A 15,856-nucleotide genomic window follows, 5' to 3' on the forward strand; every position below is an offset into this window, starting at 1 on the left:
TTATGGCGTGTGAAAAACCTCAAACTCCTGTGTTGCCATTAGATTTGTGGTTGCTGTGGGCCAACTAGAAAGCAAAGTAGGATGTCTTTGAATATATAGTTTAATGGGGTTAAATTGATATTTGGGAAAACTGAAATTCCAGTTTTGACTCCACAATGTCTGAGAAACATTACTTATCCATCCATTTAGGGCATTGCCGTTACACCAACTTTGGAAGGTGCTGGTGTAGAATCAGCTGCATGAGACAGCTCAATAGGCCCCAACCAGATTCCTTGAGCTGTCTAGTTTCTGCAGATATATAGTTTTATGAGGTTAAATTGAAATATGCAGCCTCTACTGTGTCTTAAATGAGATGTGGACCTAGCAAACTGTGTCATCCAAATTCCACGTTTGAAAACTGTAATGCATATTTTCCAATTTTGAACCTGCAGTTTCTAAAATGGTTAAATAAAAAGTGTTAAAATGCCCCTAGTAAAATACTTTGGGATGTCCACATTGTAAAAATATATACTCATTTAGGGTTTCGTTCTTTTTCTGGCCGCTATAGGGGCGCAGCTCATAGCATACCACATTTTTTAAAACATCTTGTTTAGAAACGGCGATCTAACCCTGTAAGTGCCAAAATAAATTAAAATACCAAGCCTATGAGGTGTTTCCAAAAATTGAACTAATACCTAATTAAATTTTTGGAGGGTTTTTTTTCCCACTTGCACTGGTTATATATGTAGCTTTTATAGGTGAAAACATGAAAGATTTGACTGTATTTCTTATATAATTTCCCCATATTTTTAGGTATTATTCATACTAAATGATGGTTTATATATACTCACTGGCCACTTTATTAGGTACACCTGCTCAATTGCTTGTTAACACAAATAGCTAATCAGCCGATCACATTGCAGCAACTCGTGGCCAAGACAGCTTGCTGAAGTTCAAACAGAGTATCAGAATGGGGAAGTGACTTTGAACGTGGTATGGTTGTTGGTGGTCTGAGTATTTCAGAAACTGCTACTGTGGATTTTCACGCACAACCATCTCTAGGGTTTACAAAGAATGGTCTGAAATAGAGAAAATATCCAGGAAGCGGCAGTTGTGTGGACAAAAAATGCCTTGTTAATGTCAGAGGAGAATGGGCAGACTAGTTAATGACAGAAACTCAAATAACCACTTATTACAACCAAGGTATGCAGAATACCTGAGCGCACAACACGTCGAACCTTGAAGTAGATGGGCTACAGCAGCAGAAGACCACACCAGGTGCCACTCCTGTTGCACAACAAGTCGAACCTTGAAGTAGATGGGCTACGGCAGCAGAAGACCACAGGAAAATTCACACAAGCTCACCAAAATTGGACAATGGAAGACCGGAAGAATGTTGCTTGGTCCGATGAGTCCCAATTTCAGCTGCAACATTCATATGGCAGGGTCAGACTTTGGCGTAAACAACATGAAAGCATGGATCCAGCATTGTATCAACGGTTCAGGCTGGTGATGGTGTAATGTTGTGGGGGACATTTTCTTGGCACACTTTGGGCCCTTAGTACCAATTGAGCATGGTTTAAATGCTAGAGCCTACCTGAGTATTGTTGCTGACCATGTCCATCCCTTTATGACCACGGTATACCCATCTTCTGATGGCTACTTCCAGCAGGAAAATGCACCCTGTCACAAAGCTTATATGATCTCAAACTGGTTTCTTGAACATGACAATTAGTTCACTGTACTCCAATGGCCTCCACGGTCACCAGATCTCAATCCGATAGAGCACCTTTGTGATTTAGTGGAAGATTCACATAATGGATTTGCAGCCGACACATCTGCAGCAACTGCGTGATGCCATCATGCCCATATGGACCAAAATCTCTGAGGAATGTTTCCAGCACCTTGTAGAAAGTATGCCTCGAAGAATGAAGGCAGTTCTGAAGGCAAAAAGGGGTCCAACCTGGTACTAGCATGGTGTACCAATTAAAGTGGACAGTGCGTGTATATAATTATTATTTCAAAAGAAAACCCTACTTGGCCCTGAAAAAAAAAATATTTTGTAGAGTTGCTCTAAATAAATTAGTAGGCAATCACAGTTGAATAAAGATATAGCGAAAACGTTTCTGGCCGTTTAGCCCAAACATGATAACCCCCCCCAAAAAAAAAACATGGTCCTGAAGGGATTAAATAACCGTACAAATCTTAAGGGTTCTGTGGACCTCAAGCTTCTTCTGGTAGGATGCTGTTCCACATACCCTGGAGGAGTTTAATATGCAAATGACAACCATTTCAGTGCCTGTAAGGAAAGCTCTGCATTATTATACCTCTACAGACTAAGTAAGAATTATAATTTAGGGCAGTTTCTATTACAGGCACAGTGCATGTGGGCGCTACATGTCCCTCCCCTTTCTCTTGTGGTTTTCTATGCAGCAGGACACTGAATACTAACACCCCCTTCTCCTCTTTCTTGAGACCAGAAAATGATTGGAGAAAGTAAGTGAGCAGTTAAGAGAGGGGTACAAGGCAGAGGGAGTGTGAAGGGGGCACAGACAGGACTGGGGGAGACATTTTCCCCCCGAATCTCATCAGAACCAAAAGGCCAGGAAACAACATTAGTTGTCAAAAATGAATACGCAAAAAACAAAACAATACATTTGTGAAATTATTTTGGACCTTGTGTACAACCTAGAGGTTAGGTTCCCTTCTCACAGTGGAATAACATGGGCTGTCAGACAATTTCCTCATTTTCTAAACATCTCTAAAGTGTTTTAATATTGAAACAATATAGGTTTTCTACCATACAAATGCTATGTTTGTAGGTGTCAAGTTATTAAACATTTTACCCAGCCTGGATTTATTCATTAGTCACCCTTGTTATTAAATACTAAGGACGGACAAGCTCTACCAGTATACTGTATTATTTTATTCGGCGGGAATGTCAATCACTTCATCTTTAGGCATTCATTTATGGGCCCAGTGCTTCCCTAATATTTACCTGAAAGAAATTATGAAAGCCACGTTAATAATTAATAGGGTGTTGCCATCCTTGATTTACAGTGGGGCAAAAAAGTATTTAGTCAGCCACCAATTGTGCAAGTGCTCCCACTTAAAAAGATGAGAGAGGCCTGTAATTTTCACCATAGGTACACTTCAACTATGAGAGACAGAATGAGACAACAAAGTCCATAAATCACATTGTCTGATTTTTTTAAGAATTTATTTGCAAATTATGGTGGAAAATAAGTATTTGGTCAATAACAAAAGTTCATATCAATACTTTGTTATATACCCTTTGTTGGCAATGACAGAGGTCAAACGTTCTCTGTAAGTCTTCACAAGGTTTTCACACAGTGTTGCTGGTATTTTGGACCATTCCTCCATGCAGATCTCTCCTAGAGTAGTGATGTTTTGGGGCTGTCGCTGGGCAACACGGACTTTCAACTCCCTCCAAAGGTTTTCTATGGGGTTGAGATCTGGAGACTGGCTAAGCCACTCCAGGACCTTGAAATGCTTCTTTCGAAGCCACTCCTTCGTTGCCCGGGCGGTGTGTTTGGGATCATTGTCATGCTGAAAGACCCAGCCACGTTTCATCTTCAATGCCCTTGCTGATGGAAGGAGGTTTTCACTCAAAATCTCACGATACATGGCCCCATTCATTCTTTCCTGTACATGGATCAGTCGTCCTGGTCCCTTTGCAGAAAAACAGCCCAAAGCATGATGTTTCCACACCCATGCTTCACTGTAGGTATGGTGTTCTTTAGATGCAACTCAGCATTCTTGCTCCTCCAAACACAACGAGTTGAGTTTCTACCAAAAAGTTCTACCTTGGTTTCATCTGACCATATGACATTCGCCCAATCCTCTTCTGGATCATCCAAATGCTCTCTAGCAAACATGAGACAGGCCCGGACATGTACTGGCTTAAGCAGGGGGACACGCCTGGCACTGCATGATTTGAGTCCCTGGCGGCGTAGTGTGTTACTGATGGTAGCCTTTGTTACTTTGGTCCCAGGTCTCTGCAGGTCATTCACTAGGTCCCCCCGAGTGGTTCTGGGATTTTTGCTCACCATTCTTGTGATAATTTTGACACCACGCGGTCAGATCTTGATCGAGGGTGATTATCAGTGGTCCTATATGTCTTCCATTTTCGAATAATTGCTCCCACGGTTGATTTCTTCACACCAAGCTGCTCACCTATTGCAGATTCAGTCTTCTGAGCCTGGTGCAGGTCTACAATTTTGTTTCTGGTGTCCTTCGACAGCTCTTTGGTCTTGGCCATAGTGGGGTTTGGAGTGTGACTGAGGTTGTGGACAGGTGTCTTTTATACTGATAATAAGTTCAAACAGGTGCCAATAATACAGGTAACGAGCAGAGGAGACTCTTAAAGAAGATGTTACAGGTCTGTGAGAGCCAGAGATCGGTAACTATATATATATATAATTACCGACATATATAATCCTTGTGGGAGATTCAGGTTCTCCCTCCAGTTGTTAAAAGAAAAACTATCTCTCAAGATCTACAGTCTTCTTATATTGGACCTTGTTGTTCCTAAAATGACCAGCCCCCCTAGGTGGGTCAGAGGGGTTTGGCCTTCACAGTTTATGGTCCACTCCATCATACCTGTCAAGATCCCAGTGCAGACTTCTACTTGAGAATGCAGTAGTCTTCCCAAAACTAGCCATTTACAATATACCATTCTAATTTTGATATGATCATATTCCTCATATCTTTGTGAATGTTTAGATACCAAACACACTTGGTTTATCTATTTTGGAAAGTAGCCATTCTCATCTCTCATGGGAGAAATATACCAGCTGGGCATGTTTGGTACCCAACAAAAGGATACGACCTGGGTGATCTAAATATACATTCATATTGGACCCTCTCACAATACATACACATGATCTCAATGTTTCATTTTATGTGGTTATGCTCTGACTTTTGGGTCATTCAGAGGACAAGTCCCAATATACTTTACACCCCCTCCACACACACATTTGGCTCTGGTGATCCTTATCTTCTAAGTATATTTTATGGCATATGCCTGGTGTTACAAACCAGTGGTTTCCTGATCAAGGCCCACAATAATGACTATAACAGCAAACAAAAAAACACATTATATTGCGTACCAAATGCCAATTCATGAATTTACATTACATATCCCTCAACAGATTAATTATAAATTTCAATAGACCTCATAATACATGGGAAGGCTCCTAGTGGAGGAGAATCTGCTAGAATGGGGAGACTTAGCTGGGCCTTTACTATTAGCTGATTGGGGAGAACATGGCTGGAAGGAATCAGTACCATGGCAAACTTTGGGTTGTCCAGGTTGTTGTTCCTAAAGTTTTGAGTGATGTCTTCTCTTCTTTTTTTCTTTAAATTTTGATTCTTTATCCAGTGGAGATTTGATTTTGGTATTGACAGGTGCCTGTGATACTGGTGAGATAATGTGACTGCGACACACCTAGGCATAAAAGTTTGGAAGACTATGCAACTGGATTGTGCATCTAATAACTTGCAAAGACTATAACAGTTGTCAATTCTGTTTCAATGTCTTACTAATTGTATTATACAAAAACATATTGGCATTTAGAATTTTGTACATTCAAATCTGGAATAAAAATATTTAGTTGAGTGCTCACTGGTTGATCCACTGTCAAATTTCATATTTGCTGCTCAAAATTTTAAACTGAGTACCCTATGTATGTTTGCTTAATTTTATGTTTGAAACATTCTTGGTTTTTTAATGGTTTTGACAGATGATAGTGGTGCAGTAAGTGTTCTCTTTTCTGTCTCATTCCAGGGTTCTGGGTTCACTGCAATGATTCCAAATTGAACATGTGCACTGTGGAGGAAGTATGCAGGACGCAGGCTTACATCCTTTTCTACACTCAGCGGAGTGGTGTGCAAAACCACAACACTAGCAATGCAGGGATCCCTGAGCTCCCATCCCCATCTGAGGCTCCATGCAGTCCCCAAGATTGCAGACAGCAGAATATTATCCCTTGATATTTCCAGCAGTGGTCTAATATATACTAGTCTTTTTCCCTTTTGACCAAATCTTAGCTGTGGTTTATTAATCTTGTTAGTAGCAACAGAAGGCTTGTATTTTGACCCTCACAAGGGCAAATTGAGATTGGCTAGCACTGTCCTCCCCACTTTTGTCACTGCTAAGGATGCGCTGTATGGTTATATCTAGCTTAGTATGAATTTATTATAACCGGAGTGTGACAACTACTTTTCAGAAGATCTTTTGTTTTACAAACACATCTACAGCAGCTGCATTATAAGCCGTATCTGAATGTTTACCTAACCAAGGACTGTATCAAGTAGCCTACCATTGGTGGATAGTTTCAGGGGTCTGCTTTTCATAGCAGTCCTACATGTAATAAAGGGTTTATTTAAAAAAAGAAACCGGACACTGTCCAGTTTAATCTGTTAACACAGCTTCAGTTACTGTCTGTCTACATGTTGTGCAGCTTAACATTGTTCATGGTGTAGTTGCAGCAGTGCTTCATTGTATTTATTGGGTTTTAAATGAAGCAAAGTTGTACTCTGCACTAAGCTAAAGACTGCTCAGCATTCCAGACACATCACTTAAAATATAAAACAAATTGGTATGGAACACTTTCTTTGTGGACTAAGTTTTTAGCTTGTATATAAGAACCTTTTAAGATCCAAAAGACAATGAGGTTTATTCATGAAAGGGGAAGTTGATACATAATGACGGTCCATCCACAATAAGCTTCTGCTGCAGGAACAGTCAGTTTTTATACAAACAATACATTTTTCTTTTGAATATATATATATATAAAGTCCAAAATTAACAATTGCACTCCAAATGCCAAGTTTATGCCCGGTGCCAAATAGCTGTAGCAGTAAATAATATAAAGTCCAAAAATAGTTACCGGCACTCCAGGGACTTTCCAAATAACCACACAAACAACTTCGGTTTTCAAGTCAACGTTTCAGTCTTGTTTATTACAGACTTTCATCAGGTGGTTTTTTTGACTTGGAAAGTTGTTTGTGTGGTTATTTGGAAAGTCCCTGGAGTGCCGGTAACTATTTTTGGACTTGCTGAATTTCATGATGCCAGAGGAGAATGGGCAGAGTGGTTTGAGATGACCTAAAGGCAACGGTAACTCGAATAACCACTCGTTATAACCAAGGTATGCAGAATACCATCTCTGAGGAATATTTACAGCCCCTTGTAGAAAGTATGCCACAAAGAATTTTTAAGGACAAAAGTATTGGGAAACCATTACACTAACAGGGACTTTGATGACATTGCATTCTAAATACATAGACATTAATATGAAGTTGGTCCCCCCTTTGCAGCTATAACAGCTTCCACAAGAAAAAAAAATTGATCTAAACTTTGTACAAGAAACTCACTGGAGAGCTACCGACAAAATAACATGGGTTGGAAAGAGATTCCCAACCATAATACATGCATCAGATCAATCTAAGAAAATAAAAGGAGTAGTGATGATCTTATCTAATATTCAATTTAAAAATATTTACCAATCTTTAGATCCCCAAGAACGATTTATTATATTGACATGCAAATTACCGTATTATAAGACGACCCTTATTATTAGACGACCCCCCAAAATCAAAATATTAATTTAGGAAAAAAACTAAAAGCCTGAATATAAGACTACCCTATGGGAAAAAAGTTTTACTAGTAAATATTAATTAATGTAAACTAATTTTCATATTTAATAAAAGCTATGACTGAGAAAAATATATTTTTTATTTCCTTTTATTTGCCAACCTGCCCCCCCAGTTATGCACATCTGCCCCCAGAAATGCCTTATACCCCCCTATTTGCCACTCTGCCCCATGATGTGCCTTTTAACCCTCTATATGCCACTCTGCCTCCAGAAATGTCTTATACCCTCCTATATGCCACTATGCCCCATGATATGCCTTTTAACCCCCTATATGCCCCTCTGCCCCATGATATGCCTTATACCCCTATATGCCACTCTGGCATATAGGGGGTTAAAAGGCACATCATGGGGCTGAGTGGCATATAGGGGGTTAAACCGCATTTCTGGAGATATATATATATATATATATATATATATACATATATATATATATATATATATATATACAGCTAACAGCAATCACACTCCTATCAAGCCAAGGCAGCCAGTACATGCTGGAACCTGGGGATGTTAGAAGTGTGATTACAGCCTCCCTATGCCATGCTACCACCCCCACCCCCCTTACACATCCATCACACACACACACTCATTCACAAACATTTAAATACTCATTCATTCCATTAATCACACATACACACACACGCTCAAACCCCCCACCCCACCACCCCCTTACCTGAACTGCAGATCTCCCACTCGCAGACTTCTGCAGGGGCCCGGCTGTGCGAGCAACTTCTCTGGCCCCGCCCCCAGAGGAAGGAGGGGGGAGGTAGAGTTATGTGAGGACTGTGCTAGTGATGTGAAGTTCGGATCATTAAAGTGAATCGGATCGTTTCGATTCGTTCACTGAAATGATCCGATTCATGATCCGAATCTTCGGATCACTCAGTGTGACTCTCAGGACTTACTGTTTTCCAGTAACTCCGTGCAGGCACACTAACGATTGGCCCCGCCCCTTTCATTTTGAATCCTCCCCCCTGCCTCCAGCGATGTCAATGAAGGCAGAGAGTCGTTCAAAGATTCGGATCTTACAGGGATCCGAATCTTACAGTGATCCGGATCACTGTAAGATCCGGATCATTGTAAGATCCGGATCTTTGAACGACTCTCTGCCTTCATTGGGATTCGAATCAGTGAGATAATATCACCATACTGTTATAAATAATACATTAATAATCACTGCCCCCAGGATTTACATTCCCCTTTACCTGCAACTGCACCTTAAGCTAACTTTATTAAATTAATTAAATTAACCCTAAACACCCCATCAACCATGTCTGCCCCTAAAATTAACCCTTAACACCCCATCAACCATGACTGCCCCTAAAATTAACCCTGAACACCCCATTAAGCATAACTGCCCCCAAATTAACCCTAAACACCCCATTAAGCATAACTGCCCCCAAATTAACATTAAAGACCCCATTAAGCATAACTGCCCCTAAATTAACACTAAAGACCCCATTAAGCATAACTGCCCCCAAATTAACCCTAAACATCCCATTAAGCATAACTGCCCCCAAATTAACCCTAAACACCTCATTAAGACTAACTGCATCTAAATTAACATTAAAGACCCCATTAAGCATAACTGCCCCCAAATTAACCCTAAACACCTCATTAAGCATAACTGCCCCTAAATTAACACTAAAGACCCCATTAAGCATAACTGCCCCTAAATTAACCCTAAACACCCCATGAAGCATAACTGCCCCTAAATTAACACTAAAGACCCCATCAACCATACCAATGTATTAGGTAATTTATCTGGAGTACATGCAATTAATTTAGGGGCAGTTATGGTTAATGGAGTATTTAGGGTTAATTTCAGGGGCCGTTACGGTTAATGGGGTCTTTAGGGTTAATTTCAGGGGCCGTTATGGTTAATGGGATCTTTACGGTTAATTTCAGGGGCAGTTATGGTTGATGGGGTATAAGGGTTAATTTTATGCTGATGACTGAGGGTTAATTTAATTAATTTAATAAAGTTAACTGTAGGTGCAGTAATAGGTAAAGGGGGGCAAACTCAGGGGAATCTAAATCCTGGGGGCAGTGTTAACATTATTAATGTATTTATTTATAAAAGTATGGTATCAGTAATATTCTCTGAATGATTCGAATCTCTGTAAGATTCAGATCCTTGTAAGATCCGGAATCCTTGTAAGATTCGAATCATTTGAATCATTTGAATCTTCGGATCATTCGACTCTTCGGATCATTCGAATTTTTGAACGACTCTCTGACTCTATGAGTCATCGTTCCTCTGTGAATTAATGAGCTGTAACCTGACCCCAGAGTCTGTGTCTGAGTGCTCTGCAGATGACTCACAGCTCTAGGATCAGGTTACAGCTGCATGATTCACAGACTGAACCGCTACAAATGATTCATCCGGATCACTAGAAAGAATCGGATCAAATGAACGATTCGTTCATGATCCGGACATCACTAGACTGTGCTACCTTCCTGTTCTCCTGGTGCTAATGGCAGAGACGCTGCTCGCGATCAAAGCTCGGTAAGCAGCACGGCCCCAGCAGAATGAGGTCTGATTAGAAGACGACCTCGATTATAAGACGAGGGGTATTTTTCCAGAGCATTTGCTCTGGAAAAAATCTCGTCTTATAATCGAGCAAATACGGTAAATAACGACCTCTTCATCTTGGTAAACCTATATCTCCCAAACATTCATCTAACTTGAAATAGATAAGAAAAAGTAATTTAAAAAAAAAAGTTAACCTAAAAATTATAAAAGAAGCTAAACAACTAGGTAAAGCTCTAAACAAAGAAGCACTTCATGATATCTGGTGGGTAGATTTCATTCTACTGATGCTGACTATACACACCCATCAATAACTCACATGTCTTTCTCTAGGATATGGAGATTCACAAACTAAAAAGGTGGAGATCATTGACACTACCTGGTTGGACAATAACATCAAAGCAATCAAGCTAGAAAGCAAAAATAAATAGAAAAGGGCCCTCCACTGTTTAACCCCTTAAGGACCGGGCTCATTTTTCGTTTTGTTCCCTGTGGGACCGCAGCTGTTTTGACACTATTGTGGTGCTTGTGTTCAGCTGTAATTTTCTCCTCACCCATTTAGTGTACCCACATAAGTTATATATTGTTTTTTTCAGGACAAGATGGGCTTTCTTCGGATACCATTATTTTGATCGTATCATCTTATTTACTATAAAAAAATAAAAAAAACATGGTGAAAAATTGAAAAAAAACACATTTTATGACTTTTATTTGAAAAATCTTTTACTCACCTAAAAAAGCAAATAAAAAAACTAGCTAAATAGATTCTACTACTTGTCCTGAGTTTAGAAATACCCAATGTTTTTATGTTTTTTTGCTGTTTTTTGTAAGTTATAGGGCAATAAGTACAAGCAGCGTTTTATGATTTCCAAATCTTTTTTAACAAATCTGGTCAGTCTGCCTACATCTCCTCTTTGGAACATCTTTGAAGCCGGTTAACTCAATTTAACCCCCTCAAACCATATATTTTTGAAAACTAGACACCCCAGGGTATTCCAAATGCTGTTATTTTAACCCTTTCCATGCACCAATTATAGAACTACACTTTGTCAAACTTTGTAATAGTAATTTTTTTTATTTTTTTTTCACACAAATTGTACTTTAGTTATAGACATACAGGTCCTGATATATGTCACTGTAAAACAACCCCCCAATATGTGTTCAGGAACATCTCCTGAGTACAGCGATACCCCACATGCATGGGTTTGTCAGATTGTTTGGCTGGTAAAAGGCTACTTTTGGGGCATGCGTAATCCAGGTGGTCATTTGGTCATTCTGCCTCCATCTCCTCTTTGGAATATCTTTGAAGCGGGTTAACTCAATTTAACCCATTCAAACCATATATTTTTGAAAACTAGACACCCCAGGGTATTCCAAATGCTGTTATTTAGCCCTTTCCATGCACCAATTATAGAACTACACTTTGTCAAACTTTGTAATAGTATTTTTTTATTATTTTTTTTTCACACAAATTGTACTTTAGTTATAGATATACAGGTTCTGGTATATGTCACTGTCAAAAAAAACCCCAATATGTGTTCAGGAAGATCTCCTGAGTACAGCGATACCCCACATGCATGGGTTTGTCAGATTGTTTGGCTGGTAAAAGGCTACTTTTGGGGCATGCGTAATCCAGGTGGTCATTTGGTCATTCTGCCTCCATCTCCTCTTTGGAACATCTTTGAAGCGGGTTAACTCAATTTAACCCATTCAAACCATATATTTTTGAAAACTAGACACCCCAGGGTATTCCAAATGCTGTTATTTTAAAACTTTCCATGCACCAATTATAGAACTACACTTTGTCAAACTTTGTAATAGTATTTTTTTTTTATTTTTTTTTCACACAAATTTTACTTTAGTTATAGATATACAGGTTCTGGTATATGCCACTGTCAAACAACCCCCCAATATGTGTTCAGGAACATCTCCTGAGTGCAGTGATACCCGACATGCATGGGTTTGTCGGGTTGTTTGAGATTTAAAATGCCACATTTGGGAAGTGCGCTTTTTTTCTCCATTTTGGTCAGTCTGTACCTATGCCCTATCTTTGAGCTTGGCCACTCCAGTTTACCCCATCAGCGATTTTTTATATATATTAGACACCCCTTGGGTATTTGAAGTGCTTTTATTTTAACTCTTTGTTGAGATTTTTGAGAAATTTTAGCACTTGCTCAAAATAATAAACTTTATTATTTTATTTTATTTTTTTAATACTTTTTTATATTTTTTTTTACACATTTTGCAATGTACTGGATGGTTCATCTAGTGACATCACTGCATAATTATTTTTAAATGTTAGCACTTTTTTTTTTTTTTTAATATTTTACTAATCACATAGTGATTAGAAAGCTGGGCTCCATTGACTTGCATGGTTGAATGCAGTACCTGTATTCAACCTGCAAGTGGAGCCAGAGTTCTCTAGAGGGTCTGGAGACCGTCTAGCTAACTCTCTCATCTTTATTGTTTATTTTCCCGGGCCGCCGCCATCTTTCTTGATGGCGAAGATCACCGGCAGCTGCGGCTGTGACCGCTCTCCGGAGCGGTCACAGCCCATCCAAAGGTAAGTGTTTGGTGTCGCTGGATGCCTCCTGATCGAGGCATTGCAGCGACACCATTTAAGTTTAGGAGGCGATCGTCGATCGCCTCTTAAACGCTTTTAAAACGGGCGTCCGCCGCCATACAATGTATGGCGGCTGTTGACGCCCCTGGGAGGGGCCAGACATGGCCCCCGATGCCGATCTCGGCGTTACTGAATGCCTCGACATCGAGGCATTACAGTAACGCCGTTTAAGCGAAGAAAGTGATCGTTGATCACTTTCTAAGCTTATTTAATTTTATGACGGTTCAGGACCGTCAAAGGTCATTTAGCGACCTTCATGTCATGACGGTCCTGAACCGGCAAAGGTCGCGAAGGGGTTAACACAAAGTTGGAAGCATAGCATTGTCCAGTATTTCTTGGTATGCAGAACGGGACATAACAAGACACTTTAGACAATGCTATGCTTCCAGGCCTTCTTGTCCAGCATGAGCTTCTGACTTCACAACTACTCTAAGCATGAATGGGCAAACATTCCTACAGAAATACTTCAACATCTTCTGAAAAACCTTTCAGCTGCAAAAGGGGGGGCATCTTCATATTAATGTCTATGTATTTAGAATGCTACGTCAACACAGTCCCTGTGTCAGGGTCCTGGGTCCATACAGATGACTGTAAAGACCCAGAGCGCCCAATGATGGTAATTAGGAGTTATTGCGCATTAGCAAAGTCAGACAGGGCCTGGTGCTGGGTGACTACACTCCCCCTAGGTTTGTGCGACCACAACCAGGGCCCTGACGTAGCAGCGGATGTTGTCCAGTTCAAAATAAAGTGATATCCTGCAGGCACCCTGGAGCAGGCATGAGACATAGCTCAACAGAAAAATGTGCAGGATGCTGCAGGCAGCGAGTAGGGAAGCTAAGCAGAGTAACAGCAGAAACATAGCAAGCAAGGGGGACTTAGGAAGGAATAGGGAGACTGAGCAAGAAACATAGCGAGATAAAGCATAAATGGTACAGGACACAACATAGGGCAGGGAACAAGGCAAGGAACACAGGGGATGGAGTGAGGAGGTGAGATCCTCCAATGCTTCTCCTTTAACCCCTTCCTGACAAAGGCAGATTTTTTTTTTGTACCCTTCGTGACAATGGCTGTTTTAACACTTCTGCGTTGCTCATGTTTCGCTGTAATTTCGCTGTTATATATTGTTTTTTTTCAGGACAAGAATGGCTTTCTTTAGATGACATTGTTTTGATTTTAACATATTATTTACTATTAAAAAAAAGTATAACTCCTTCAGGACCGGGTTTTTGTTACTAAGTTTGTGCTAAAAGACCAAATCAGTTTTTGCCTTTCTTCAACAGTAAATTCTCTCTTCTCAATTAGTGCACCTGCACCCACATATATTGTTTTTTTCAGCACAAGTAGGGCTTTCTTTTGAAATAATAATGATATATATAAACCATCATTAAGTGAATACCTAAAAATGTGGGGGAAATTAGGAAAAAGGAAATATTTTTACAGTTTCACCTATAAAAACTTAATATAACCAGTGCAAATGGAAAAAAAACTCCAAAAGTGTATTTGGGTATTTGTCCTGTTTTTGGAAACACCTCATATGCCTAGTATTTTCATTTATTTTGGCACTTACAGGGTTAAATACGATACGCACATCGCTGTTTCTAAACAAGATTTTTTTTTAATGCGCCCCAATAGCAGCCAGAAAAATGAAAAACAAAAGTATATATTTTTTGAAAGATGACATCCCAAAGTATTTTACTAGGGACATTTTAACACCTTTTATTTAACCATTTTAGTGCCAGTCTGTCCTAAACATTGCAGTAAATTTTCATTTTTAACAAACCCATTCAATCCAAACACAGTATTTCAGTATTTTTTTTCATGGGTACATAAAATGACTGAAACAACTTGTGATTTCTATTTAGAAACACCCCCCTGAGTACAGGTATACCCCATATACATGGGTAGGGCATGTCTCTGGCACCGTGGGTTCAAAATTGGCCCATTTCAGTTTTCAAACATGGAAATCTGACAGATCAGTTTGTTGGGTCCAGGTCTCATCTGAGACACGTAAGCATCCCATATTTCATTTTAACCCCCTAAAACTATACATTTCCTAAAACTAGACTGTTCAGGGAATCTAGTTAGGGGCATATTGGCCTGTCCCATGCAACTGATTCCACACTGGCACCATTTTTCACATCCACTTTGCTGTTTTACCATTTTTCTGAGTAGATGTGTGAAAAAACAAAATAGGTCTTGATTCTCAATAACACTCCCTTAGTACAGCGATACCCCACATGCATAGATAAGTCATGTTTCTCAGACATTGTGGAGTCAAAACTGGAACGTGCGCATTTAAATTTTTAAACTTTTTATGAAAAATGGATTTTGAGCCGACAAAATCTCTCCGTAGGAGTGATTGAAGGCTCGGGCTCTGGGTGGCTGTACTGTCTCAGACACCCGGACAGACAGCAGCAGCAGCAGCAGTGCCCCCGCGATCACCACAATTGTGTCAACGTGGGGGCATTTTTTTTTTGTTGAACTTTTAGTTGAAAAATCTTTTACTCATCTATAAATGGTAATGAAAAAACCCGCTAAATAGATTCTACTATTTGTCCTGAGTTTAGAAAATACCCAATGTTTTTATGTTTTTTTTTTTTTGCTTTTCTCTGTGCGTTATGGGGCAATAAATACAGGAAGCGTTTTGCTATTTCAAAACCATTTTTTCCAAATCTGGTTATTCTTCCCCCCCCATTTCGGGTATCTTTGAAGCCAGCCAATGCAATTTACCCCATCAAATCATATATTTTTGAAAACTAGACACCCCGGGGTATTTCAAATGCTAGTATTTTAACTCTTTCCATGCACTAAGTCTTTGTCAAACTTTGTGGTAGTCATTTTTTTTTCACACACATTTTACTTCAGGTATATGTCACTGTCATAAAACACGCCAATATGTGTTCAGCAACATCTCCTGAGTTACAACAATACCCCACATGAATGGGTTTGCTTGGCTGTTTAGGGCCACATTTGGGGCATGCACATTTTTCAATGTTGAACGTTGGCATTTGGTGATCCACTGCCCATGCCCTACATCTT

The 15,856-nt window shown here is 39.8% G+C and overlaps 1 protein-coding gene across 1 annotated transcript in view; it reads left to right on the forward strand.

Annotated features, from left to right (window-relative positions):
* The window catches only part of USP49 (ubiquitin specific peptidase 49), a 49,269-nt gene extending 42,870 nt beyond the window's left edge, over positions 1-6,399 (forward strand). Inside the window, exon 5 of the mRNA XM_053454262.1 lies at positions 5,789-6,399. Coding sequence (XP_053310237.1) covers positions 5,789-5,994 — 206 coding nt within the window. The 3' untranslated portion in view covers positions 5,995-6,399. The remainder of the gene's footprint in view (positions 1-5,788) is intronic.
* The last annotated feature ends 9,457 nt before the right edge of the window (positions 6,400-15,856 follow it).

This window comes from Spea bombifrons, chromosome 2 (assembly GCF_027358695.1).
Source record: "Spea bombifrons isolate aSpeBom1 chromosome 2, aSpeBom1.2.pri, whole genome shotgun sequence".
Taxonomy (NCBI): Eukaryota; Metazoa; Chordata; class Amphibia; order Anura; family Pelobatidae; genus Spea; species Spea bombifrons.